Source organism: Martes martes (genome assembly GCF_963455335.1).
Source record: "Martes martes genome assembly, chromosome: 13".
Classification (NCBI taxonomy): domain Eukaryota; kingdom Metazoa; phylum Chordata; class Mammalia; order Carnivora; family Mustelidae; genus Martes; species Martes martes.
In genome coordinates this window covers 71,230,504-71,257,740 of record NC_137901.1, presented here as the reverse complement: position 1 = coordinate 71,257,740, position 27,237 = coordinate 71,230,504, and the positions used below count along the sequence as shown (strand labels likewise).

The 27,237-nt window shown below is 43.1% G+C and overlaps 2 protein-coding genes across 7 annotated transcripts in view; one reads left to right on the top strand and one right to left on the bottom strand.

Annotated features, from left to right (window-relative positions):
* CHEK2 (checkpoint kinase 2) overlaps window positions 1–5,319 on the bottom strand; it is a gene marked incomplete at its 5' end in the record, with an annotated part of 45,023 nt that extends 39,704 nt beyond the window's left edge. Inside the window, one exon of the mRNA XM_080822084.1 lies at window positions 4,998–5,319. Coding sequence (XP_080678210.1) covers window positions 4,998–5,319 — 322 coding nt within the window. The remainder of the gene's footprint in view (window positions 1–4,997) is intronic.
* Window positions 5,320–8,495: 3,176 nt separating this feature from the next.
* Window positions 8,496–26,398, top strand: HSCB (HscB mitochondrial iron-sulfur cluster cochaperone). Of its 6 annotated transcripts, none has more exons than XR_013967877.1 (6): window positions 8,496–8,811; window positions 10,283–10,379; window positions 10,728–10,822; window positions 11,455–11,599; window positions 15,311–15,358; window positions 26,259–26,398. XR_013967877.1 is itself a non-coding variant. In XM_080822079.1 (6 exons), exons 1-6 carry the CDS (start codon window positions 8,576–8,578, stop codon window positions 26,348–26,350), a joined length of 708 nt encoding a protein of 235 aa, XP_080678205.1. In that variant the 5' UTR covers window positions 8,542–8,575; the 3' UTR covers window positions 26,351–26,398. The 6 variants fall into 6 exon arrangements, 4 of the variants coding, with proteins under 4 accessions (XP_080678205.1, XP_080678206.1, XP_080678207.1 ...); XM_080822079.1 differs by having other exon boundaries at window positions 8,542–8,811; window positions 10,728–10,817; XM_080822081.1 differs by lacking the exon at window positions 8,496–8,811 and adding an exon at window positions 8,950–8,990 and having other exon boundaries at window positions 10,728–10,817.
* The last annotated feature ends 839 nt before the right edge of the window (window positions 26,399–27,237 follow it).

Genomic DNA, 27,237 nt, shown 5'->3' with positions numbered 1-27,237 from the left:
CAAGTAGTTTGCTGTGTTGGCCAGGAAGTGGAGTAAAAGGTACCCTGGTGCATGGCTGGCAGGAATGTAAATTGGTGCAGCCATTATGGAAAGAAGAATGAAGATTCCCCCAAAAATTAAAAACAGAATTGCCATATGATCCAGCAATTCCACTTCTGGGTATTTATGAAAAGATATACGTACCTGCATGTTCAATGCGTAACTGTTTACAACAGCCAACACCTAGAAGCAACCTAAATGTCCAAAAGTCGATGGACAAAGAAAATATGGTATATGTGTATATATGTGTATATACACACACACGCAAATGTACACATACATACTGGAATATTATTCAGCCATAAAAAAGGTATGAAATCCTGCCATTTCCAACAACATAGATGGACTCTGAGGGCACTGTAAATGAAATAAGTCAAAAAAAGACAAATACTAGGGAAATACAAATCAAAACCACAATGAGATACCACCTCACACCAGTCAGAATGGCTAAAATTAACAAGTCAAGAAATGACAGATGCTGGCGAGGATGCGGAGAGAGGGGAACCCTCCTACACTGCTGGTGGGAACGCGAGCTGGTGCAACCACTCTGGAAAACAGTGTGGAGGTTCCTCAAAAAACTGAAAATAGAGCTACCCTATGACCCAGCAATTGCACTACTGGGTATATATCCTAAAGATACAAACGTAGTGCTCCGAAGGGGCACGTGCACCCGAATGTTTATAGCAGCAATGTCCACAATAGCCAAACTATGGAAAGAACCTAGATGTCCATCAACAGGTGAATGGATAAAGAAGATGTGGTATATATACACAATGGAATACTATGCAGCCATCAAAAGAAATGAAATCTTGCCATTTGCGACGACATGGATGGAACTAGAGGGTATTATGCTTAGCGAAATAAGTCAATCGGAGAAAGACAACTATCATATGATCTCTTTGATATGAGGAAGTGGAGATGCAATGTGGGGGGGTTGGGGGGAGGTAGGAAAAGAAAAAATGAAAAGATAGGATTGGGAGGGAGACAAACCATAAAAGACTCAATCTCAAAAAACAGACTGAGGGTTGCTGGGGGGAGGGGGGACGGGAGAGGGTGGTGGGGATATGGACATTGGGGAGGGTATGTGCTATGATGAGTGCTGTGAAAGGTGTAAACCTGGCAATTCACAGACCTGTACCCCTGGGGATAAAAATACATTATATGTTTATTAAAATAAATAAATTAATTTTAAAAAAAAAGACAAATACTGTTCAATCTCACTTATATGTCTTATACGGGGAATCTAAAAAACCTAAACTTGGGACACCTGAGTGGCTCAGTCAGTTAAGCATCTGCCTTTGGCTCAGGTCATGATCCCAGGGCCCTGGTATTGAGTCCCACATCAGGCTCCCTGCTAGGGCGTCAATTCCCTCAGCCTGCCACTCTGCTTGTTCTCACTCTCTCACTCTCTCTGGCAAATAAATAGTCTTTTTAAAAAAGTGATGAAAAACCTAAACTCATATAAATAGAAAGTGCTGGTTATCAGGGAATTGAAAGTGGGAAAATGGGGAGATGTTTGTTATAGGGAACAAACTTCCAAGTACAAGATAGTAAGTTCTGGTGATCTAACTTACAGTGTGGTGACTATAGTTAGTAATACTGTATCATATACTAGAAAGTTGCTATAACATAGATCTTAGATGGTTTTTTTTAAATACTTTTTTTAAAGGTTTTATTTTTATTTATTTGCTAGAGAAAGAGAGAGCACAAGCAGGGGGAGTGGCAAACAGAAGGAAAGGGAAAAGCAGACTCCCACTAAGCAAGGAGCCCAAGGTGGGGCTTGATCCCAGGACCCTGGGATAATGACCTGAACCAAAGGCAGATACTTAACTGAGCACCTGAGGTGCCTACCTCTTAAGTATTTTCACCACAAAAAAGAAATGGTAATTATGCGATGTGGTAAGAGTATTAGTTAACAGTAATGGTAGTAATCATTTTGCAATATATAACTGTATGAAATTAACACACTGTATGCCTTAAATTTATACAATGATTCATGTTGATTACATGTAAATAAAGCTTGGGGGAGCAGGAAGAGGGCAATTACCAGAGAAAAAATTTTATAAATACATAATGGTGATAGTTGCACAACATTTTATAAATGTAGTTAATGACACTAAACTAGATGGCAAAACTTTTCATTATATAGATTTTCCCACAATAAAAATAAGTAAACACGGGGAGCCTGGTTGGCTTAATCAGAAGAGAGTGCAACTCTTGATTTGGGGGTTGTGAGCTCCAGCCCCATGTGGAATACAGAGACTACTTAAATAAATAAAACTTGAAATACTAAGTAAACATTTAAAGAATACTTAAGAGTACATTTTTTTAAGATTTGAAGTAATCGCTACATCCAATGTGGGGCTCAAACCTACAACCCCAAAAGCAAGAGTCACATGCTCTACGGATGGAGCCATCCAGGCATCCCAGGAATACACTTTAATTTATTTTATTTATTTATTTATTTATTTGACAGAGTGAGAAATCACAAGTAGGCAGAAGTAGGCAGAGGAGCAGGCAGAGAGGGAGAAGCAGGTTCCCCGCTGAGCAGAGAGCCCAATACGGGGCTTGATCCCAGGACCCTGGGATCCATAACCCAAGCCGAAGGCAGAGGCTTAACCCACTGAGCCACCCGGGCACCCCAGGAATACATTTTTTAAAATGCAAGACTTACATATTGAAAATGATAAAACACCACTGAAAGAAAACAAAGAATAACTAAATAAACGCAAAGACATCCCATGTTCGTGGATCAGAAGACTTAGTATTTTTTTTTTTAAGATTTTATTTATGTATTCGACAGAGAGAGAGAGAGATCACAAGCAGGTAGAGAGGGGGAAGCAGGTTTCCCGCCAAGCAGAGAGCCCCATGTGGGGCCCAATCCCAGGACCCTGAGACCACGACCCGAGCCAAACGCAGAGGCTTAACCCACTGAGCCACCCAGGTGCTCCAAGACTTAGTATTATTAAGATGTCAATACTCAGGGGTGCCTGGGTATCTCAGTCAGTGGGCATCCTACTCTTGGTTTCAGGTCAAGTCATGATCTCAGGGTCATGGGATCGAGCTCCACATCCAGCTCTGTACTGAGTGCAGAGCCTGCTTGTCCCTCTGCCTCTACTCCTCCCCACCCCTGCCCTTGCTCACTCTCTCTAGAATAGTAAGTAAATAAAATCTTAAAAAAAGGGGCGCCTGGGTGGCTCAGTGGGCTAAAGCCTCTGCCTTCGGCTCAGGTCGTGATCCCAGGGTCCTGGGATCGAGCTCCGAATTGGGCTCTCTGCTCAGCGGGGAGCCTGCTTCCTCCTCTCTCTGCCTGCCTCTCTGCCTGCCTCTCTGCCTACTTGTGATCCCTGTCTGTCAAATAAATAAATAATAATAAATCTTAAAAAAAAAAGTAAATGTCAATACTCTGCAAACTGATCTATAAATTCAATGTAATCCCTAATAAAATCCAAGCTGCTTTCTTTGCAGGAAGTGACAAGCTCATCTTAAAATTCATATAGACAAGGGACCCAGAATAGTCAAAACAATCTTGAAAAAGAACAAATCAGGACTCACACTCTGGATTTCAAAACTCACTACAAAGCCACAGCAATCAAGATTTTGTGGCGCTTGCATAAAAGGACAGACACATAGACCAAGAGAATGTAACTTCAAGTCCAAAAATAAACCCTCACATTTATGGCCAAATGATTTTTGACAAGGGTGCCAAGACCATTTAACAGATAAAGAATAGTCTCTTCAAGGGGCACGTGGGTGGCTCAATAGGTTAAGTGTCTGCCTTCGACACAGGTCATGGTCCCAGGGGTCCTGGGACTGAGCCCTGTATCAGGGTCCCTGCTCAGCAGGGAGTCTGCTCCTGCCTCTCCCTCATGCTGTCTCTCATGCTCTCTTTCTCAAATAAATAAAACCCTAAAAAAAAAAAATAGAAGAGTCTTTTCAAGAAAGTTCTCACACAACTGGGATATTCACATGAAAAGAATGAATCTGGACCTCCACCTCATACCATATACAAAAAGCAACTCAAAATGGATCAATAGGGTAAACCTATAAAACATTTAGAAGAAAACAGGTGTGCATCAATAACTTATAATGATAATAAATCCTATTTATTGAGCAGCAGCCACTTTATGCTATTCCCCCTACCAGGATTTTCAGATTTTTATAATCTCACTTTTCATAGTGATCCAGCCCACTTCACCCTTTCATTTCTCACCATATGTTTCCCATTTGCCATATAAGCTGTGAGCCTATTTTAAAACTATGGCTTACATGAGTAAAAGAAAACAGCTTCAAATACTTACTTCTAAATTTAAAGTCGTACCTATGAACATTCCTCTATTGTTTTCTACTTTTTACAGTTTCTTTTTCAAGTCATCAATGTTGGAGATGAAATAGTGAGTTATAAAGTACAAATAATATATTAGTCATTCTTTTTTAATATCAAAATGCTATTTCAAACATACCTAGAGTGAAATCTTACTGCTGGAATCAGAAAATTTCATAGAGGATGAACATATTTAAATTAAAATTAAATTTAAATTAAAAGGCTGGCTATTTTGAGCTAATAAACAACAAACAGCCTTCCCTATTCTGAAACTGTAAAATGGATGTTCTGAAGCTGCCACAGCAGGGGCTAAGTGGTGGTTTCTGTGGATTTGTCCATTACTGTTTGCAAGTTTGCATGAATCGGCATTTTGCTAGGGAAATGGTCTACTTTTCTCTTCAGATGCTCCAATGGACAGAACATTACAGATGCCCAATTAATATTTGTTGAAAGATAAATGAGGGGGGATCCACAGCAGGTAAGAGTCAGTAAATTCCCCCCAAAACTGCTTCCTTCTTTCATCACCTTCAAACTTGGGAATCATTCCAGAAGTGCCTTGAGCTCTCTGCTACAGCTTTCTCAAACTATTTTTGTGAACACTTAACATTTTACATGATGTAACAAAAGGTCTTACCAAGATTGGGGAATCCATCCTGAAGGGCCCATAATCGAGCCCAAGGGGCAGGGACAGGCTCCTCAGGTTCTTGGTCCTCAGGAATAGAACACAGTTCTTGGGTAGACACTGTGTCTAAAGAGCTCAGTGTCCCAGAGCTGGAGTGAGAGGACTGGCTAGATGTGGGTGCCGTGCTGCTGGAGCTGGACGTGCCTTGAGACTGTGAAGAGGAGCCGTGTGTCTGGGAGGAGATGCCTTGAGACTGAGAGAAGCCACCTTGGGACTGGGAACAGGTGCCACTAATGTTGGACTGCTGACACTCCCCTTCCGTCTCTCGAGACATCACGACCTCAAAAGTAAGTGTTCGATAATAAGGTAAGTTTCAAGAAACAAGACTAAAAGTTCAAGAGGGAAGAATAGGCAGGGGCACCTGGGTGGCTCTGTCAGTTAAGCCTCGGACACTTGATTTCAGCTCGGGTCATAATCTCAGGGTCATGAGATCTAGCCCTGCAGTGTCCAGGATCTGTGCTGGGTGTGGAGCCTGCTTGGGATTCTCTCTCTCCCTCTGCCTCTGCCCCTCCACTCTCCCCACAACCAGACGAGGGCAATCTCTCTCTATCATTTAAAAAATAAAAATGAAAAAGTAAAGGATGGGCATATCTAACATCAGGAAGAAAAAAAAAATCTAGAGCAAGCATGTTCTGCAAAAGTTAAAATTCTAAGTCTAGATTGATCTATAGCTCTTCTGGGCTGAGCTTTTCATCCTATCATTTCAAACTAGATCAGTTTTTTGTATGACAGCCACAAACCACAGGGAAAAGAAAACAAAAAATAATTTGAAGGTTATAAATAAGTTAAAAGAAATGAACTAAGTTGGGGGTGGGACGGAAGACTTTGTGACAGCTTACATTCATCTAATTTTTAAAAATTAGAAATGAGGGGCACTTCGGTGGCTGAGTCAGTTCAGCGCCTGCCTTCGGCTCAGCAGTCTCCCTCTGCTGCTCCCCCTGCTTGCTCTCTCTCTGTCAAACAAATACATACATAAATAAAAACTCAAAAAAATAAAAAGTAGAAATGAAACTTAAGGGGCGCCTGGGTAGCTCAATGGGTTAAAGCCTCTGCCTTCAGCTCAGGTCATGATCTCAGGGTCCTGGGATCAAGCCCCGCATCGGGCTCTCTGCTCCTTGGAGAGCCTGCTTCCTCCTCCCTCTCTGCCTACTTGTGATTTCTGTCTGTCAAATAAATAAATAAAATCTTTAAAAAAAAAAAAAAAGAAATGAAACTTAAAAGGTATTCATTAAGGGGCGCCTGGGTGGCTCAGTGGATTAAGCCGCTGCCTTCGGCTCAGGTCATGATCTCAGGGTCCTGGGATCGAGCCCCGCATCGGGCTCTCTGCTCAGCGGGGAGCCTGCTTCCCCTTCTCTCTCTGCCTGCCTCTCTGCCTACTTGTGATCTCTCTATCTGTCAAATAAATAAATAAAATCTTTAAAAAAATTAAAAAAAAAAAAAGGTATTCATTAATACAATGAACACTACAATTACATTTCAAGTTTAGGAACAATAAAGAAGAGGAAGGGTCATGTGGCTTGGGATAATAGATGGCCAAAGAGAAACTATAAACTAATTCACTGCACCAGGCCAGGGGTGACCATTTTCATTAAATGTCACAGATACCCTCCTCCCCCAAGCCTGCCCCAGGACGGTGAAGACCACATCCTGTTTGTTCACTCTAGATTCCCTGACTCCTAACTGAGGGCCAGGCTATTAACGAAGCAGTAACACAAAGAAGCCTCCCACAAACAACTCCACCTAGCCTTTTGTGATGCTGAGTAACGACTGGCGCTCACCTTTCATCCTAAATGGCCTTTCAGCCCAACAGATTCCTACAAAAACAAGCTCCTGGGTGGCTCAGTGGGTTAAAGCCTCTGCCTTCGGCTCAGGTCGTGATCTCAGGGTCCTGGGATCAAGCCCCGCATCGGGCTCTCTGCTCAGCAGGGAGCCTGCTTCCTCCCTTCTCCCTCTGCCTGCCTCTCCGCCTACTTGTAATCTGTCTGTCAAATAAATAAATAAAATCTTAAAAAAAAAAAAAAACAAGCTCCTCACAGGGGACCATAACAGGTTCCCACCCTCACTTTAGAGCTAATTCGATGAACATTTAAACTCTGATAACAGTCAAGTCTAAGTAACTGTCAATCCCTAAGTTTAAATCCCTAATGGGATTCTTTTTTTATAAAAGGGGGGGGGGGCATTCTCTCTTCTCTCCAGCTACCCATACTCAGATAGCTTTCCAGGAACAAAGATGCTGATGACTTTTTCTTAAACCACACCACGAAGGTGATCCCAGAACTGAGTGTGCCACTCCAGGACCTAAAGCTCTAATACTACTGCCTCAATCAAGGCTGCAACCTCTTACAGCTTTTTGAGCAAGACTTCTCCACCCTGAGAACTGACAAAAGACGGTCAAAAAGTGGCTGCTATCCCCGGTTATAAGGGTCCAGCAGACAGACGGAAACCACATAAGCCTCAGCCATGAGGAGAAGGAAGTATATGGAAATTAATTAGAGGTAGAAGTAAACAAGTCTGGAGTCAGATGCCTGAGTCAAATCTTTGCATGACCTTCAGGTAGATCACCTCACTGAATAGACAGATCTTGAGAATTAAATGAGATGATACATGAAGTCTCCTCCCCCAGTAATGCCTGATAACTGGGAGAACAGAATTCCAGTCCCAAAGAATCCGACAGCGGGAAAGGGGTTTACAAGTGCAATACAATTTTTTTTTTCAAATACAGAAACTAAGCCCCAAGATGGGCTGGTGCCCTCCTACCCTCTCCTCGCCACCCCATCCCACACACTTACTTATGGACACTCGCTGGGCATCCTCCTACACAAGTCAATGTGTCTCCAGCTCCTGCAGCACCTAGCTGCTAAGACTGGGTTCTTAACAGGTTTTTTTTCGAAATTGAATCTAAAATATGGTAATAATTATTAACATTTATATAACTCTTTACAAACCAACTTCCCTCTGGTTTTGAAGAACACAACTTCGTCCTTTGTTACGCTGCACGTCTGGGCCAGTTTCAGCTTGTAAGTAACAGGGGAAGTGAACTTCACCTCGAAGTTCATCTACAATGGAAGGCAGTCACCCACGCATTCCTCTCCTCCCCCCGACCGAGCTCAAAAACCACACAAAGAGAAAATTCTGGAGATTCAGCGTGCATTAGTACCCTGGGGACGGGAATCGAACCGCAAACACCCAAGAGAAGTTCCCCACTATGACTCACCGCGTGAGCCCACCTGAGGCCAAACACTCAACAGCAGCTGCAGCCAGCAGCGTGGCGCTAACCAAGCACATACAAACTCCACCCTCAGCCAATCAGAACACCCTTCGTCGCTGCCGGACCAATGAAAGGCGGCGGATGTGGCCGTCCACACGTAGCCTCAATGCTTGCTGGGAGTTGTAGTTTAAAATGAGGAGCGGGACACTCGGAATCCAGGATCCCGCCCCGTCAGTTCCTCAGCCAATCAGCAGCACTAGTCGGGCCGGCGGCTCTCTCCAACCCCCGAACAGGTGACCGCCGCGACGTAGGCCGCGGCCAGATGTGGGGCGGGAGAACTGGCGCATTGCTCCGGGTGTGGAGCCTGTGGCCGGCAGGGGTCCTCGGAAGGAGACCACTAAGCTGCAGTGCTGCGTCTCTGGCGGGAAACAGTTCCCCCCAGTGTTGGAACTGCGGTGGCCCAGCGAGCCCCATGCGTGGGGACGGGCTCTTCTGTCCACAGTGTCGCGCGCTGCAGCCACCTGACCCGACTCGAGATTACTTCAGCCTCCTGGACTGGTACGGGAGGCGGTTTCGGGAAACACGCTGGGGCAAGAGAGACGTCGGGCTGGCGATTTAGGGGTTGCAAAGGGGAAGGCGGGACCGGTTAGATCGGTGGGCGGATCCGTAGAGAAGTAGGGGCGGGGCCTGGGAGCTCCGAGGGAGCCATTGCGGCGGGTGAGAGAGGAAATTGAGGGGTGAGCCTGAGGATTGGGCCTCTGAGGAATGGAGACGAGAAGGGCAGGAGGAGTGGAGAGGCGGGGAAGGAACTTAGGGGAAATTGGAGAAGGGAGGCTTCAGTGGAGGGAAACCTGAGGGCTGGGCCCTGAGAGGAGAAGTTGAGGGGCGGGGCCTGAGGGAAGTGTGGTAGAGGGGCTGCTTAGAGTTGATGGATAGGGTCAGAATGGTTAAAGTTGGGTTGAGACTTTTAAGAAAGGCGTACTGAGGTGCTATCCAAAATAAGGGAGTTAAGGAGCTTCCAGGCTTGTGAACACGTGGAGATGGAAGAGTAGTGTTCCTGGAGAGGGCTTGGAAGCTTCCCCGCCCTTTCACCCATGCATCTTTTCCATGCGATTGTTCCTGAGTTACATCCTTTTATAATAAAATAAATCTAGTAAGAAAAACAGAGTGGGATGTAAAAGCACCGGAAAACTTAATACTGTGGGCTGAGTCTAAGGGAGAAATGAGAACTGGAGGGAGAGAGTCAGAAGTGGCTGTTTTTCCTGTTTTCCTCTGAACCTCACGGAGCTTGGAGAGGTGATGAAATTTCAGCAGAGCTAAACTGCTAAGACAGGGAAGGCTATGGGAATGGAAAGTGAAAGGAACTGGGGTAAAATAAAGTGAAAGGCGAAGATGAAAGGACTTGGGCCTTATTATAGGGTGGGATTTAGAAATGGTCTTTCCCCTTAACTCTGGGATTGGCCCCTACCAGTCATTCTGCACTTATGATATGCTGCCCTGTCACTATCCTTTAAGTGTTGCAAGCGTGCCAAACATGTCCACACCTCAGGGCCTTTGCATGTTCACTCTGCCTTTTTTTTTTTTTAAGATTTTATTTATTTATTTGACAGAGAGACCACAAGCAGGCATAGAGGCAGGCAGAGAGAGAGAGGAGGAAACAGGCTCCCTGCTGAGCAGAGAGCCCAATGCAGGACTGGATCCCAGGACCCCGAGATCATGACCCCAGCCGAAGGCAGAGGCTTAACCCACTGAGCCACCCAGGCGCCCCACTCTGCCTCTTGATGACTTTTTTCCTCTGATCTGTGGTTATTTTTCATCATCATTCAGGTCTCCGCTCAAATGTCATCTCTTTGTCCACCACATGTACCATTTTCTCTGACCCTATTTTCTTTTCCTTCACAGCACTTTTTGAAGTTATCTCTCTCTGTGTGTTTATTGCATTTACCCCCATGAGAACAGGAGCCAGGCCCATAGTATACAAATCTATAAATATTTGGTGCATGAATTTTATCTCCCAATTTCCTTACAGCAACCGTGCCTTCAGAGTTGACACAGCAAAGCTCCAGACTAGGTACCAGGAACTACAGCGTCTTGTCCACCCTGATTTCTTCAGCCAGAGGTCTCAGGTAGCCTGTTGTCCACCCCTAATCATACCCAAACACTAGTGTACACAGGGTGGGTGGCAGTGGCCTTGTGGTGATGTGATTATAAGAGAGCTAAACAACCAGCTCCACCCTGGGACAGCCTGACCCCAGCTAGCAGTGAGGTCTGGAACCTGCCCCACACTCACAACTTTTACCTGACTTCCCAGAAGAATTAGAACCCACTGGTTGAGAATAAAGACAGCTCATCCCACACCAGTTCTACCTAGGAGACTTTTTAGTTGTCTGCCCATCCGTATTTTATGAAACAGTTTGTGAATGTAATGTGGCTGATTTGGATGGTAATGAGATTATCTTCATCTCCACTAACAGACTGAAAAGGACTTGTCAGAGAAGCATTCAACCCTGGTGAATGATGCCTATAAGACCCTTCTGGCTCCCCTGAGCAGGGGACTATACCTTGTAAGGTGATTTCCCAACCCTTCTATGCGTGACTATATGGTATCATTGGGCTGAGGGACAACTGCTCCCCTGTATTCAGCGGAAGAGTGCTTGCGACCTGAGGTAGTCTAGGGACCCAAGATAATTAGCCTCAGTGATACTGTTCCAATTTTAGTATATGTGCTGCCAAAGCGAGCACACCTCAGTGATACTGAATGAGAATAGTTTTCTCTGAGTATTTGTAAATCTTACTTGCCTAAGTGCATTTTTTTGGTACCATTTTCTGTAAATTTCAAGGATTGGATGGTGATAGCGTTCAGGGAAGTAATTTTGGCATTTTTTGTGGGGGAGGGAAGAGTTTAGCACCTTAGAATTTTAGGATTTAGTAGAGCCTTTACAGATACCTAATTCAGTCTCCCAAGTGGAGGAACAACTCCCCCGGGGTCACACAGTTCCAGGTAGCAGAAAGGAATCCTGTCCCAGCACTCCTGTCTCAGGGTAACTTTCCCATACCCTACCTTCACATTCTCACTATTGAGACAGTTCAAGTTTTGTTTTTTAATGAATCGTATTCTGTTATATTCTGTGAGTAGGGTTTATGTCTCTAGCCACAGTCTCTTCAACCAACCTTACTTTTCTCTGCTTTATGTCCCAATAGCTAAAGCTCCATGGAGTAGAGATTCCTGAAGGGACAGATTATGAAATGGACAGACAGTTCCTCATGGAAATAATGGAAATCAATGAAAAACTTGCAGAAGCTCAAAGTGAAGCTGCCATGAAAGAGATTGAATCTGTTGTCAGAGGTAAAAGATAAAATACCACTGAATGCATTTTATTGCTATTGTGAGTACATGTCCAAGGTTAAATGAAGAATGAATATAAAGACTACATATAGGTCATCATAATGATTCAGGGAGTATTTTTTTTCTTGGTGATACTGAAACCAGTTTTGTCTGGACGTTAGACTTGCAACATCTCTAACCTTCCAGAAGGCAGCCTTAAACCAAGAACATCATAATATTTTGCAGATTAAAATCCTCCTTCCTACCCATGACATCATTTAGATGTTATTATTGTCTCTGACAAGAATAACTACGCCTTAGAAGTTCATCGAAATGCCCAAGGTCATATGGCAGAGCAAAGATTGAAAAACTGACTTCTGATCGCATATTGCTTTGTTTTCCGCTTTATTTCACATATATCAGTCAGGGTTCTCCAGAGAAACAGAACCGATAGTATACATGTATATATGTAGAGAGAGAGAGAGAGAGAGAGAAACCTATTTTAAGGAATTGGCTCACAGGATTGTGAGAGCTAACAAGTCCAAAATAATGTCAGGCAGACCAGTAGGCTGGAAACTCAAGCAGGACTTCTGTGCCCACGTTATCCAAGCTAATCTTTACTTAAAGTGAGCTGGTTATAGATGTCAATCACATCTAAAAATACCTTCACAGCAGTATCTAGACTAGCATTTGACCGAACAGCTGGGTACCTTAGCCCAACCAAGTTGACACATAAAATTAACCATGCCACATAGAAAAAGTTCCACATTCTCGCTCCAATTGTATGCACGTATGTACTTTCACAAATATTTGGTGTGCCCACCGTGTAGCAAGCATTGTGCAGACAGTGAACAAGAAAGACATGGCCCGTGTCTTCATGGAGTTTATATATTCTAACACAGTGAGTCCAAAATGGAATTCATGAGCCTCTCCCCTCCCTCCTAAAACAAAACAAAACCACAACCTATTCCTCTGCTGACGTTCTCTAAGTGAATGACAGCATCCAGTTGCACAAGTCCAAAAAACACACTGAGGACGTGTTTTTGTTTTTTTAAAGATTTTATTTATTTATTTGACAGACAGAGATCACAAGTAGGCAGAGAGGCAGGCAGAGAGAGAGAGGAAGGGAAGCAGGCTCCCTGCTGAGCAGAGAGCCCAATGCGGGGCTCGATCCCAGGACCCTGAGATCATGACCTGAGCCGAAGGCAGAGACTTAACCCACTGAGCCACCCAGGCGCCCCAGGAAGTGTTTTTTTTGTTTGTTTGTTTTTAAATATTTTATTTATTTGACAGAGAGAGAGATCACAAGTAGGCAGAGAGGCAGGCAGAGAGAGAGGGGGAAGCAGGCTTCCTGCTGAGCAGAGAGCCCGATGCAAGGCTCGATCCCAGGACCCTGAGATCATGACCCAAGCTGAAGGCAGATGCTTAACCCACTGAGCCACCCAGGTGCCCCTGAGGAGGTGTTTTTAACAACTTGTCCTCCCTTACCCCCATAGGCAGTCATCACCAAATCTTGAAATGCTGACCTTCTAAATGTGTCCTAAATCTGTCTTCACTGCCAGCACCCTGTTCCAAGCTGCCGTTCTTTCTCACCTGGACAGCTGTAATAGCTCCAGGCTGGTCTAGCTCTACCTTCCTTCGAATATATTCCTACACTGTCAATTATGAGAGCTTTTGAAACCCAAATCTAATCTTTACCTGGGTTTTAATCTTTACCTAGGTTATCCTAGGTAACCTTTAAGTTTTAAAGTTGCTTTAAAACTTTTAAGTGGCTTCTGACTGCTCTCAGGTTAAAGACCAAAGTCTTTAGTATGGCTTACAAGGCCCGGTATAGTCTGAACCCCACTTCCTCCCATTTGCCCCTCCACTCTAGCCACACAGGCCATTTCTAGTTCTTCATCTGTTCCAAGCACCTTTCTACCCTAGGGCCTTTGCACATGCTATTCTTCTGCTTAAAACCCTCTTCTCCTTCCTCTAGTGAAATCTACCTGATCTGGAGGCAGTCATCACTTCCTCAGAGAACCTCTTTATTGATAACCTTTTGGCAGTGGGTACCTTTCCCTTATAGGACTAATCACAGTTATAACCTTACTGTTCTACATGAGATTATTTGACCTATGTCAGCCTCCCTCCCTCCTTAGACTGAAAATCCATAGAGGCAGAGACTTTCTGCTCAGCCCGTGTACATGATGTATATAACGCGGGCTCAGTAAATAAACTGAGTGAGTAAATAATGAAAAAAGACACTAAAATCAGTAAAATGGGGGGTTGGGGGTTAGTCTGTATCAACAGCCTTAGGGCTGGGTGGTGTTGGACGAAGACCTCAAGGTTCACGGTCAGAAACCCTCTGCACAGCTTTGGAAGACAGAGGAACATGATCTTGCTGTGAGGGGGTCTTGAGTACAGTGTCAACACTGCCATTGACTTTGCATGTGACCTTGAGCAAGCGACTTCACCCCTCTGAGCCTGTTTCCTCATCAGTAAAATGGAGATAACATTAGTACTGGTTGTTGCAAGGATTAAGTTAAATCAAATAAAACATGTAAAACACATAACACAGTGCCTGACCCATAGCAGGTACTCAGTCACTGGTGGGGGTTATTCTAGCCCTATAGTGAATGTCTGGTTTTGAACAGGTCACTGACCTTCATTCAGATTAATTCCTAAGTTTCCTCCCATACAGGCATGTGCTAAGACCTAAAGTAAGCAAATATTCAAGGGCATAGAGCTGGTTAGATCTGGGCAGAACTTCTGAGCCTCTAGACTCCTCATCCAGTGTTCTTTTGTCAACACCACATTGCTAGTTTCCCACCACTGTCTAGGAGTCTATAGACAGGGTCTGCTCCCAGCTCCTCCACTCAACCAACCATATGACCAGGGCCATCTCCCAACACCTGTAACTGCCTACAGTGGAGTTACAATGTATTTGAAAGTGCTTTGAAAGCAAGCGACATAGAAATGATGGATACTTTTTATATCTGGAAAACACCCTTAACAGAAAAATTCTTCATCTCCTGATGAGGATACAGCAGAAATACAAGGAAGCTGCTCCTTTACGTTATCTGGCATCTTCTCTCTTATGGTACAATAGGATCTAAATGTTTCATTTTCCTGGGAGGCTGTATAATTTGCAAGTGGTTATTTGAAACACTGTGATGCCCTGCCCACAGGCAATCCCAGCTTGCTAATTTTCTACCTGTAAGCTAAAAAATTCATACTGCTTGGTGGAGACAAAGCATTTCCTTGTCCTTTTTTTTTTTTTTTAAATGGTTGTATAGCCATTTTACAAGCCTTAGTCATTGCCCCTCATACGTTACAGAGGTAGAAAAACAACACTGCCCTAAACAGAAGCTGCTGGGGAGCCTGGGTGGCTCAGTAGGTTGAGTGCATGACTCTCTTTCAGCTCAGGTCATGATCTCAGGGTTGTGGGATTGAGCCTGGAGTCAGGCTTTGCACTCAGTAGGGAGTCTGCTTGAGATTCCCTCTCTCTCCCTCTGCTCCTCCCCTGGGCACATGCATGCATCCTCTCTCTCTCTCTCTCTCTCTCTCAAATAAAAACATAAATTAAAACACAGGAGCTGCTGTCTTGGGACATGTGGACACAGGGCTTATGAGGCCTCACCTGGAATCTAAGCTCCCTGTTGTGTTGTGCTGAAACCAGCTATAAAGTGTTATCTTCACATCTCAAGTCTGTATAAATAGAAAAATTAAGATAGTGATTTTCTCTTTCAGCTAAACAGAAAGAATTGACTGACAATGTGAGCAGAGCTTTTGAACAAGGTACTTTCTTCATTTCTTGACTTTCTTAAATATGGAAAGAAACTGTAAGCACTGAGGTGTAACCATCAATTGAATAAGTAGCTGTTATATACTCATCCTATGATAAGTACGTGGGGAGCTATAAAATATAGGCAAGTGGATATGTCTCCCTTCAAGGATTCACAGCCTTGTTGGAGAAATAAGCTGTGTGCCAAAAACCATGATATGCCAATGAAAGAGTAGATGAAAGTGCTTCTGTTCCCCTTTAGCAAGTAAGAGAAGTTAAGGTAAGGGATGTAGGCTGAAGCCAACACAGGCAGATCCTGAGGGCAAGGCTGCACAGTCGACATCTGGCAAAGCCTGCACGCCCCTTTCCTCTGCAAAGCCCGGAAGGAGAAGCCCATGGCAGAGCTGTGCCCAAACTTCCTGGTCCCCATTGCTCCTGGCTTTTAGCTGGAAGAGATTCAGTCTATTTCTGGCTATTTTGAAGTAAGAACAGTCTTTCTCTCCATCCCAGACTTGTGCCATCCCTCAAATACAGGAATAATGGGCCCTTCCGCCGAAGGATCATTTGACTGCAGGAAGCAGAAGGCAACTCAGGCTAGCCCAGATAAAAAGGAGGTTATTATAAGGAATTAGGACTAGCTCCCCAAATCCAAAGAAAAAGTCCCTGTGAAGATTGTAGTATACAGTGGGATAAGAGCTCTTCTGGGGCAAAGCCTGGGAACCAGAAAGCAGTCTGGAACCAAACTGTGCTCCTGGACTCAATGCCTCTCAATTTCACTCTACCCTCTTCTCACTATAAACCAGTTCCATCCACTTCCTCATTAGCGTACAGTGCTCCAAAGTGGCCTCCCCCACTGGGTGACTTATTAGTTCGCCTAGGTCCATTACCTTATAAGTGTAAGGACTTTGACCATCTGACTGGAGTGCCCTGGACCCAACTCTAGATTCCCAAGAGGGGGGATGTGGTTGGCCCAGCTTGAGCCAGATGTCCACTCAAGTCCAATCAGCTAGTGCTGAGGAGACAGGCTTACACAGTGTGCTCTCCAGCTTTCAAGGGCTGTAGAAGTCTGTTCTGACACACAGGCAGAGGGAGGGCCTCTAAAAAGATGTCAGGGAAATACAGATTAACAGCCTGATATGGCTGCCTGAAATCCACGAACCCAAGCCACTGGCTACTCCACGTTCCACCATGGCTCACCCCCATCTCCTACTGCACTTTTGTAGGTGTTTTTTGTTGTTTTTTGGTTTTTGGTTTTTTTGTAGATTTTAAAAAGAATAAGTAATATTTAAGTACAATTTAAGGAATAAAAACAGAAGAAATACCCTTGTCGCCACCACCCAGCTTAAGAAATAGAACATGCAGGGGTGCCTGGGTGGTTCAATGGGTTAAAGCCTCTGCCTTCGGCTCAGGTCATGATCCCGGGGTCCTGGGATCGAGCCCCGCATCGAGCTCTCTGCTCTGCAGGGAGCCTGCTTCCTCCTCCTCTCTCTCTGCCTGCCTCTCTGCTTACTCATGATCTCTGTCTGTCAAGTAAATTAAGGAAAAAAAAAATTTTTTTTAAAGAAATAGAACATGTAGAGAAGATACACAAATGGTCAAGCACATGGAAAGATATGCAACATCACTAATCGTTAGGCCAATGAAAATCAAAATCACGACAAGATACCACCTCATACCGACTAGGATGGCTAGTAGTAGAAAACCCAGAAAATAACTAGTATTGCTGTGGGTCTGGAGAAGCTGAAACCCTTGTGCACTATTGGCGGGAATGTAAAATAGTGCAGCCACTATGGTAAACACTATGGTATTTCCTCAAGGAATTAAAAACAGGATCACCGTAAGAGCTAACAATTCCACTTCTGAGAATATACCTGAAGAATTAACAGCGAGGACTCAGAAGAGATGCTTGTAGGCTTGTAGGATGTTAGCTGCAACAAACAGTAAGAGACAGGAAGAAGAGACATTTTTCTTTCCTCTGAAAAATGTAAGTCCATTTCTCACTTGATCGCCCTTTGTTTATTAAGGACTAGCTGAACCATCTGTTGAGACTTGGTAGAAGAGGATATTTGGTAGATGATGTGAGCAATCAGGCATTTAATGAGGAGCATCTCTATGGAAACAAAAAGAAAACAAAGGCTAATGGTGGGAACAGACTATAAACCCAGTTTCTGAGTCCAGAGGGCGGACAGTCACTTGAGAAGACACTGACCCCTTAAGCATCTTTACAGGGTGGTGTGAGGACAGCAATCTGATAGATTTCTTGTTTTATAGTCTGAATGTTGGTAGTGATGGCATAGACGTCAATGTCACAGCCATGGCTATTTCCAAGAGCAGAGCATGGAAGACACAGGTGTTCTGGTGGGCTTTTTGGGTAGCCCAGGTGGCAGCAAGTCCAGGCACAAAGGTTGCTTTGATTTGTAGTGATGAGTTCTAAGATGCTTATATAAAATTGTCTGGGCTTAGCTTACAGGGTGTTTTCAGATCCCAGAGGAAAGGGCGACCACAAGAGAACCTGATTTCCAAAAAGGATTAGGTTTTAGATCTCAGTGATCATACCATTCTTTCTCAGGAGAGGAAGAAAATGGGAAACAGCACTTTGGACAGTTGTAGCCAGATACTGAAGGAAACTAGGAGAAGTAAGAATTTGCTGAAGGCTGACAAAATGTTTAAGATGGCAGGATCCAGCTTGGTTTATAGGAAGATAATAAAACGTCAAGACTAAATTCTGGGTGTGGTATACGTTTTCACTGTCATAAAATTTCTATCAAAGGTAATCAAGGTAAGAATAATTTTGTTTACAAAATACCTTTAGTTGCATTAAAGTTGGCCTAATTATTCACATGAATGCAACGAGAATTGTAATCAACAATACAGACCTTTTTAAGTTTTCTTTTCTTTCTTTTTTTTTTTTTTTTAAGATTTTACTTATTTATTTGACAGAGAGGTAACACAAGCAGGGGGAACGGGAGAGGGAGAAGCAGGCTTCCCACCGAACAGGGAGCCCAATGTGGGCCTCGATTCCAGGACACTGGAATCATGACCTGAGCTGAAAGCAGCCGCCCAACGACTGAGCCACCCAGGCACCCTTAAGTTTTCTTAATGGAAGTTTTTATAAGGAATCTCAGACTGAACTTTACGTGTCATCCTTGCACAGGGGCCATGCTAATCTTCTCTGTATCGTTCCAATTTTAGTATATGTGCTGCCGAAGCGAGCACTCTCAGACTGAACTTTAAAAGCCCCTCAATGAGGGGTGCCTGAGTGGTTCAGTCAGTTAAGTATCTCACTCTTGATTTCAGCTCGGGTCTTGATCTCACAGTCATGAGTTCAAGCCTTGTACTGGGCATGGGAGCCCACTTCTCAAAAAAAAAAAAAAAAACAAAGGGCATCTGGGTGGCTTAGTGGGTTATACCTCTGCCTTTGGCTCAGGTCATGGTCTCAGGGTCCTGGGATCGAGCCCCGCATTGGGCTCTCTGCATGGAGCCTGCTTCCCCTCTCTCTCTGCCTGCCTCTGTGCCTACTTGTGATCTCTCTCTCGCTCTGTCAAATAAATAAATAAAATCTTTAAGGAAAAAAAAAAAGTCTTTCAGTGCTAGGAAGTCAAACAAAGAATTTGCCATCAGATGTCACCTGTAATACCTACAGATTTGGGTGAATTCCTCTATTCTTGAGGTTCCCCAAAATATCCTAAATTTCCTGGGCCTGCAGGGAAGTGACCTTCTTTATTCACTATAATGCAGAGAACCCTATAAGCCAGGTGTCAACCCGGTTTTTTCCAAAAGGGCTTAGTAAGCTTTGGCCCCATAGAGTCAACCTTACTTCCTTAAAATTGTCTGTTCTGTCTGATTTTATACATCATTTTCTTTTTTTTTTAAGATTTTATTTATTTATTTGACAGAGAGAGATCACAAGTAGGCAGAGAAGCAGGCAGAGAGAGAGAGTGGAGGAAGCAGGCTCTCCGCTGAGCAGAGAGCCCGATGTGGGACTCGATCCCAGGACCCTGAGATCATGACCTGAGCCGAAGGCAGAGGCTTAACCCACTGAGCCACCCAGGTGCCCCTGATTTTATACATCATTTTCAAATGTGACGTTCCAGTCAAAGCCTTGGTCATATAATCAATGTTTTAAATTATGTCCTATCACAAAGAGGACAGCTTCTTGCTGAGCCTATGCAAATAGTTACATTGCCCTGAAAATAAGAATGTTCAATAATAGTTTCAGAGTTTTTTTGAGGAATCGTGGAAGGAGAAAAGATAAATGTTTTCATTTTGTTTACACAAGTAAAATATATCTCTTAAATTCCCTACAAGTGAAGTCATATGGTACTTGTCTTTCTCTAACTTATTTCACTTAGCATTATACTCTAGCTCCATCCACATCATTGCACGTGGCAAGATTTCATTCTCTTTTATGGCTGAGTAATATTCCATTCTATGTATACATTTATATACCACATCTTCTCTATCCATTCATCAGTCAGTGGACACTTAGGCTCTTCCCATAATTTGCTAATGTAGATGATGCTGCTCTAAACACCGGGGTGCATGTATTCCTTCAAATTAGTATTTTTGTATTCTTTGGGCAAATACCTAGTAGTGCAATTGCTGAACTGTAAGGTAGTTCTATTTTTTTTTTTTTTTTAAAGATTTTATTTATTTATTTGACAGACAGAGATCACAAGTAGCAGAGAGGCAGGCAGAGAGAGAGAGGAGGAAACAGGCTCCCTGCTGAGCAGAGAGCCCGATGCGGGGCTCAATCCCAGGACCCTGGGATCATGACCTGAGCCGAAGGCAGAGGCTTAACCCACTGAGCCACCCAGGCGCCCCAGGTAGTTCTATTTTTAACTTTTTGAGGAACCTCCAGATGTTTTCCAGAGTGGCTGCACCAGTTTGCATTTAAGAAACAAAACAGGGGCGCCTGGGTGGCTCAGTGGGTTAAAGCCGCTGCCTTCGGCTTGGGTCATGTTCCCAGGGTCCTGGGATTGAGCCCCACATGGGCCTCTCTGCTCAGTGGGGAGCCTGCTTCCTCCTCTCTCTCTTTGCCTGCCTCTCCATCTACTTGTGATCTCTGTCAAATAAATAAATAAAATTTAAAAAAAGAGAGAGAAAAGAAACAAAACAAACATGGGGTGCCTGCGTGGCTCAGTCATTAAGCGTCTGCCTTCAGCTCAGGTCATAATCCTGGGGTCCTGGGATCGAGCCCCGTATTGGGCTTCTTGCTCAGCAGGAAGCCTGCTTCTCTCTCTCCCACTCCCCCTGCTTGTGTTCCCTCTCTCACTGTCTCTCTCTCTGTCAAATAAATAAAAATCCTAAAAAGAAACAAACAAACAAAACAAATGGGGGTGCCTGAATGGTGCAGTCAGTTAAGCTTCCAATTCTCGGTTTCAGCTCAGATCACAATTGCAGGGTCATGAGATAGAGCCCCCTTGGGCTTGGCACTCAGCGTGGAGTTGGCTTGGGATTTTCTCTCCCTCTCTCTGCCCCTCTTCACTTGTGCGCTCTCTCAGTCTCTCTCTAAAATAAACACATAAGGGGCACCTGGGTGGCTCAGTGGGTTAAGCCGCTGCCTTCGGCTCAGGTCATGATCTCAGGGTCCTGGGATCGAGTCCCGCATCGGGCTCTCTGCTCAGCAGGGAGCCTGCTTCCCTCTCTCTCTCTCTCTGCCTGCCTCTCTGTCTACTGTGATCTCTGTCAAATAAATAAAAATCTAAAAAATAATAATAATAATTCAGTGGACAGGGAAATTTGGTTGCTTCTGTGACATAGAACATTTTAACATAATAACTAAATATTATACCAGGACATATTATAGTGAGACTATTGACAAATTTCTAGGAACTTTATAAAATTTCTAAAAATAGTAACATTCTGCCCGTACAAATATAACCTAGAGAAGGTTAAATATCTCTTCTTTGACAGTGGTTCCCATGTAATGGGAATAATAATCAAATAAATCTAATTAGTTTAACATCTCTCCTTTTAGAAGGTGAGAGAACAAATCCTTTGAGGTTTTCCAGGGATCCTCTCAGAAAATTCAGTTAGTTTGAGGTCAGGAAGACTTTATTTAGAATTCGGTTTTGGGAAGTTGTCCAAATTGTTAAATGCTTTAAATATTTAATTACGTAGGATCATAGGTCATTGTAAAACAATACTTAGTTATCCATTTAACCAAAGTGGTGATAAAAAAATTTCAAAGGCAAAGGCAAATGAAAAATAGGCAAATAAAAAAAAAACGTTACCTCTGAATAGTGAGAAGACTTTGTTCTCTTAAGTAACAAAGGACATGATAAAGACAACATGAAGCACAGGAAGTTATTTTGATAAGACACAATATATGTTACGTAGGTAGATTAAAAGGTAAAGAAAAATCTCTCAGTCTTTTATTAAGACTAGACCAATAATCAAAAAACTTTGTATTTTTTTTAACATTTTTTAAAAGATTTTATTTTTATTTATTTATTTGATAGATCACAAGTAGGCAGAGAGGCAGGTAGGGGGTGAGGGGAAGGAAGCAGGCTCCCCACTGAGCAGAAAGCCCCGACGGGCTGATCCCAGGACCTTCAGATCATGACCTGAGCCAAAGGCAGAGGCTTAACCCACTGAGCCACCCAGGTGCCCCAAAACTTCGGTGTTGTTGTTTTTGTTTGTTTTTTTTTTTTAATATATTTATTTGTTAGCACAAGGAGGTGCGAGGGGAAGCAGCAGGCAGAGGGAGAAGAGGCTCCCCGCTGAGCTAGGAGCCTGATGTGGACTTGATCCCGGGATTCTGGGATCATGATCTGAGCCGAAGGCAAGTGCTTAACTGACTGAGCCACCCAGACGTCCCAAAACTTTTAATTTTACCAAGAAAAACAAACTCTGGTTTTGTCAGTAGCTATTGAGATTGAAGTTCAAGAGGTGCCTGGCTGGCTCAGTTAATGGAGTATATGAGTATTGATCTCAGCTGTGAATTCAAGCTGCACGTTGGGTTTAGAGATCACTTAAAAAATAATAATAAAATCTTTTTAAAAAATTAAAAAATAAAGTTCATTTAAAAAAAAAAAAAAAAAAGCTAGGGGCGCCTGGGTGGCTCAGTGGGTTAAAGCCTCTGCCTTCCGCTCAGGTCATGATCCCAGGGTCCTAGGATAGAGCCCCACATCGGGCTCTCTGCTCAGCAGGGAGCCTGCTTCCCCCTCTCTCTGCCTGTCTCTCTGCCTACTTGTGATATCTCTCTCTCTCTCTCTCTCTCTCTCTGTCAAATAAATAAATAAATAAATAAAATCTTTTTTTTTAAAAAAAAAGCTATAGGCACACCTGGGTAGCTCATTTAAGCGTCTGCCTCAGGCTCAGATCATGATCCCAGTGTCCTGGGATGGAGTGCCCTCAGCAGGAAGCCTGCTTCTCCCTCTCCCTCTGCATTCTTGTGCTCTCTGGCTCTCTATCTCTATCTCTCTGTCAAATAAATAAAATCTTTAAAAACACACACACACACACACAAAAGAACAAAAAATAATATGTATATAAATCCACTTAATCATAGCCAGCTTTGACCTCACAACATAAAATTCCTTTTCTACAAACCTTCTACAACTCTCAATATCCATTCATGTTTTGTTCTCTTCTTTCTCTCTTTCACATTCTACTTTAAGACACAATTACTCTTTTTTTTATCTTAAAGGAAACATACTTTTCCTATAAAAACGCATCCTACTTTTCTTCCGTTCCTTGTATACGGAGTTGTTTCCCTTTAATCTTGTTATTCATAGTCTTATATTTTTATATATTAATTATAAATTTTAACCATTAGTAACCTCTATTTTACAGAAAAACAACTGAGAACTATAATATACAAGTATTCTGTAGTAGATAAGCAAATTTTATGAATATACCATCTCATAAGCTACAGAGTTACATGCTTCCTATAACTTTTTTTTAATTTTATTTTATTTATTCGAGAGAGAAACTGAGAGGGAGAGAACCCTGGGATCATGACCCAAGCTGAAGGCAGACATTTAACCACTGAGCCACCCAGGAGCCCCAAATACAACAAATACAAGGACATATTTATTAAGAGATCCAAGATCCTTGGCCTCTCTGGACCATATAAAAATAAATAGCCAAAAGTATATAAAAAACTTTTGCTTAATAGTGAATGTTTTAACACTTTATCCTATTTAGAAATTAGTTATATATTAAGTGAATATCTAGGGTTACCTCGGTGGCTCAGTTGGTTAAGTGACTGCCTTCGGTTTAGGTCATGATCCCAGGGTCCTGGAATCAAGTCCCACATCAGAATTCCCCTGCTCTGTGGGGAGCCTGCTTCTCCCTCAGCCTCTGCCTGCAACTCTCCCTGTTTGTGCTCTCCCTCTCTCTGTCAAATAAATAAACAAAATCTTTTAAAAATAAATAAATAATAAATGTATATCTCTTATTTAACTTAGCTTACCATGACTCTAAGGTTCCAAGTTGTCAGATTTTGGAAATGATTTTTAGGTAGCATGTTATAAAACACATTTATTGTCATTATAAACAAAGTTTGTCAGGGGCGCCTGGATGGCTCAGTCAGTTTAGTGTCTGCTTTCAACTCAGGTCATGATCCAGATCCAGCCCCATGTCAAGCTCCCTACTCAGCGGGGAGGCTACTTCTCCCTCTTCCTCTGCTGCTTCTCCTGCTTGTGCGCTCTCTCTCTCCCTCTCAAGTAAATAAATAAAATCTTTAAAAAATAAAGTTTGGCAGAATGATTTAATTTGAGTAATATCAAATTTACTATCTCTATAATCTTAAACATCTAATAAATATAATATTAGGGGGGCTCCTCGGTGGTTCAGTTGGTTAAGCCTCTGCCTTCAGCTTGGTCCCAGGATCCTGGGATCAAGCCCCATGTTGGGCTCCCTACTCAGTGGGAAGCCTGCTTCTCCCTCTCCCACTCCCCCTGCTTGTGTTTCCTCTCTCTGTGTCTCTCTCTGTCAAATAAATAAAATCTTAAAAAAAAATAAAATGTACGGTGCCTGGGTGGCTCAGTGGATTAAGCCTCTGCCTTCAGCTCAAGTCATGATCTCAGGGTCCTGGGATTGAGTTCCACATCAGGCTCTCTGCTCAGCAGGGCGCCTGCTTCCCCGCCCCCCACCCCTCTAACTCTCTTTGCCTACTTGTGATCGCTCTCTGTCAAATAAATAAATAAAATCTTTAAAAAAATAAAAAAATGTATGTTTGCATTATAATTTAATGTTAACAACTCTGGAAGCATACCTAGTTTATTAAACCAACAATGCCAAACTAGTCTTATTTACCAAAGATTTATACAAGTTATGTGACAATGAAAAATATTTGAGTTGGTTCCTATATTTCTGGAAGTTTTAGGAAGACTTAATTTATGTAAGAACTTATTTCTAAGACAGGATACAATTGTTTTTTTAATTTTTACTTTTTTAATTTAAATTCAAGTAGTTGGGACGCCTGGGTGGCTCAGTTGGTTAAGCGGCTGCCTTCGGCTCAGGTCATGATCCCAGCATCCGGGGATCGAGTCCCACATCGGGCTCCTTGCTCTGCAGGGAGCCTGCTTCTCCCTCTGCCATTCTGTCTGCCTGTGCTCACTCTCTCTCTCTCTCTCTGACAAATAAATAAATAAAATCTTTAAAAAAAAAAAATAAATAAATTCAAGTAGTTAACATAGTTAACATATAATGTATTATTTGTTTCAGGGGTACAGGTCTGTGATTCATCAGTCTTACACAATTCACAGCTCTCACCATAGCACACACCCTCCCCAATGTCCATCACCCAGCTACCCCATCCCTCCCACCCCCTCCACTCCAGCAACCCTCAGTTTGTTTCCTGAGATTAAGAGTCTTTTATGGGGGGCGCCTGGGTGGCTCAGTGGGTTAAAGCCTCTGCCTTCAGCTCAGGTCATGATCCCAGGGTCCTGGGATCGAGCCCCACGTCGGGCTCTCTGCTCGGCGGGGAGCCTGCTTCCTCCTCTCTCTCTGCCTGCCTCTCTGCCTACTTGTGATCTCTGTCTGTCAAATAAATAAATAAAATCTTTAAAAAAAAAAAAAAGAGTCTTTTATGGTTTGTCCCCCTCTCTCGTTTCATTTTGGGTTTGTTTGTTTTTTTTTTTAAGATTTTATTTATTTATTTGATAGGCAGAGATCACAGGTAGGCAGGAGAGGCAGGCAGAGAGAGAAGGAAGCAGGCTCCCCACCGAGCAGAGAGCCCGACACGGGGCTCGATCCCAGGACCCTGGGATCATGACCTGAGCCGAAGGCAGAGGCTTTAACCCACTGAGCCACCCAGGCACCCCTCTCGTTTCATTTTGTTTCATTTTTTCTTTTCTTCCCCTGTGGTCCTCTGCCTTGTTTCTTAAATACCGCGTATCAGTGAGATACACGGTAATTGTCTTTTTATGATTGACTTATTTCTCTTAGAATAATACCCTCCAGTTCCATCCATGTTGTTCCAAATGGCAAGATTATTTTTTGGATGGCTACATAATGTTCCATTGTGTGTGTGTGTGTGTGTGTGTGTGTGTGTGTATACACACACATCTTCTTTATCCATTCATCTGTCAATGGACATCTGGGCTCTTTCCATAGTTTGGCTATTGTGGACATTGCTACTATAAACATTCGGGTGCAGGTGCCCCTTCAGATCACTACATTTGTATCTTTGCGGTAAATGCCCACTAGTGCAACTGCTGGGTCGTAGGGAGGATGCAACTCTTATAAGGGATTTTATAAATTAATTTGGTAATACCATCGGGAGATAGGGAAATACATATATGTATCAGACATACATAAATGTACAGACAAATGCAAGTACAGATCTCACAGTTTTCATATTAAAACTATCTGTGATTCAGACTGGCTACCTTGGTCAACAGAGTTATTTTTATTCTTGCTTGAAATGAAGCCTCACCATAATGTCTCTGTTTATTTCAGGTGATTTGGAAAAAGCCAAGGAAATGTTAACAAAGATGAGATACTTTTCAAATGTAGAAGAAAAGATCAAGTTAAAGAAGATTCCCTTCTAATGATTATTAATTTAAAAGTTTCAAAAATAAAGTTCTTGTATATTTCTTTCCTGGCTTCTGTTCATTGAGACTAGGGATGCATTCACCACTTTTCACCATTTTAGTTAAACCTTTGGCTCAAGCATTAAGGGATGGGAGTTTATCACGCCAGAGGAAGCAGAGTACCCGGAGCTTGGCCAGTCAGTTGTGTGACACTTGATACAGCATGCTCCCCATATAGGCCAGTGAAAGAAGTGCGGATGGGGCCAACCTAGGGCTCTGGGGAAAGGATTGGCCAACCTTTGCTGCAAAGGGCCAGATAGTAAATGATTAGACTTTGCGGCCCATCCTGCCTCTTTTATAACTGCTCGACTCTGTCATAGTAGCACTTTGTTTACAAAACAGGCAGTGAGCTAGATTTGACCCAGGGATTCCCAACCTCTGCCCTAGAACCATATCTTCTTTCTAATGGCAGGCCCCTCACTAGTGCCCTTGTTAGTCTAGTCTTCAGGGCATTCAGTTTGGTAATCATGCAAAGCTGCTTAAGGATCTCTCAGGCGTACATTTCAAAATGTAGATAATATTATCAAGAGTTAATCCAGTGGGGCCAAGATGGGTACAGAGATTACCAAAAAAAAAAAGCTTAAAAAAGAAAGAAAGAAATTTCAAGAAATAACAACGCTTGGAGAGCATTGCTTGTTTACAATGGAAAAATCAGAGCTCTGAACTAAGGTTCAACTCCTAGAGCTTAAAACTACTGCAGCCCCTTTGCGCCCTCCCTCAGCCTTGTCTAAGAATTTATATCTTGTGAATTCTGATCCTGTTCTACTCAGTTTGTTATCATTTTAGGATTTATGGATCTTCTGAAGGCAAATTAATCACAGCAACTGTCTGGCTTCATGGTATTT

Coding starts and splice junctions, on each gene's coding strand:
- HSCB (XM_080822079.1), top strand. CDS start 8,576: ATGTGGGGCGGGAGAACTGGCGCATTGCTCCGGGTGTGGAGCCTGTGG. Junction 8,812..10,282: donor TACTTCAGCCTCCTGGACTG/GTACGGGAGGCG, acceptor ATTTCCTTACAG/CAACCGTGCCTTCAGAGTTG. Junction 10,818..11,454: donor TGAGCAGGGGACTATACCTT/GTAAGGTGATTT, acceptor ATGTCCCAATAG/CTAAAGCTCCATGGAGTAGA.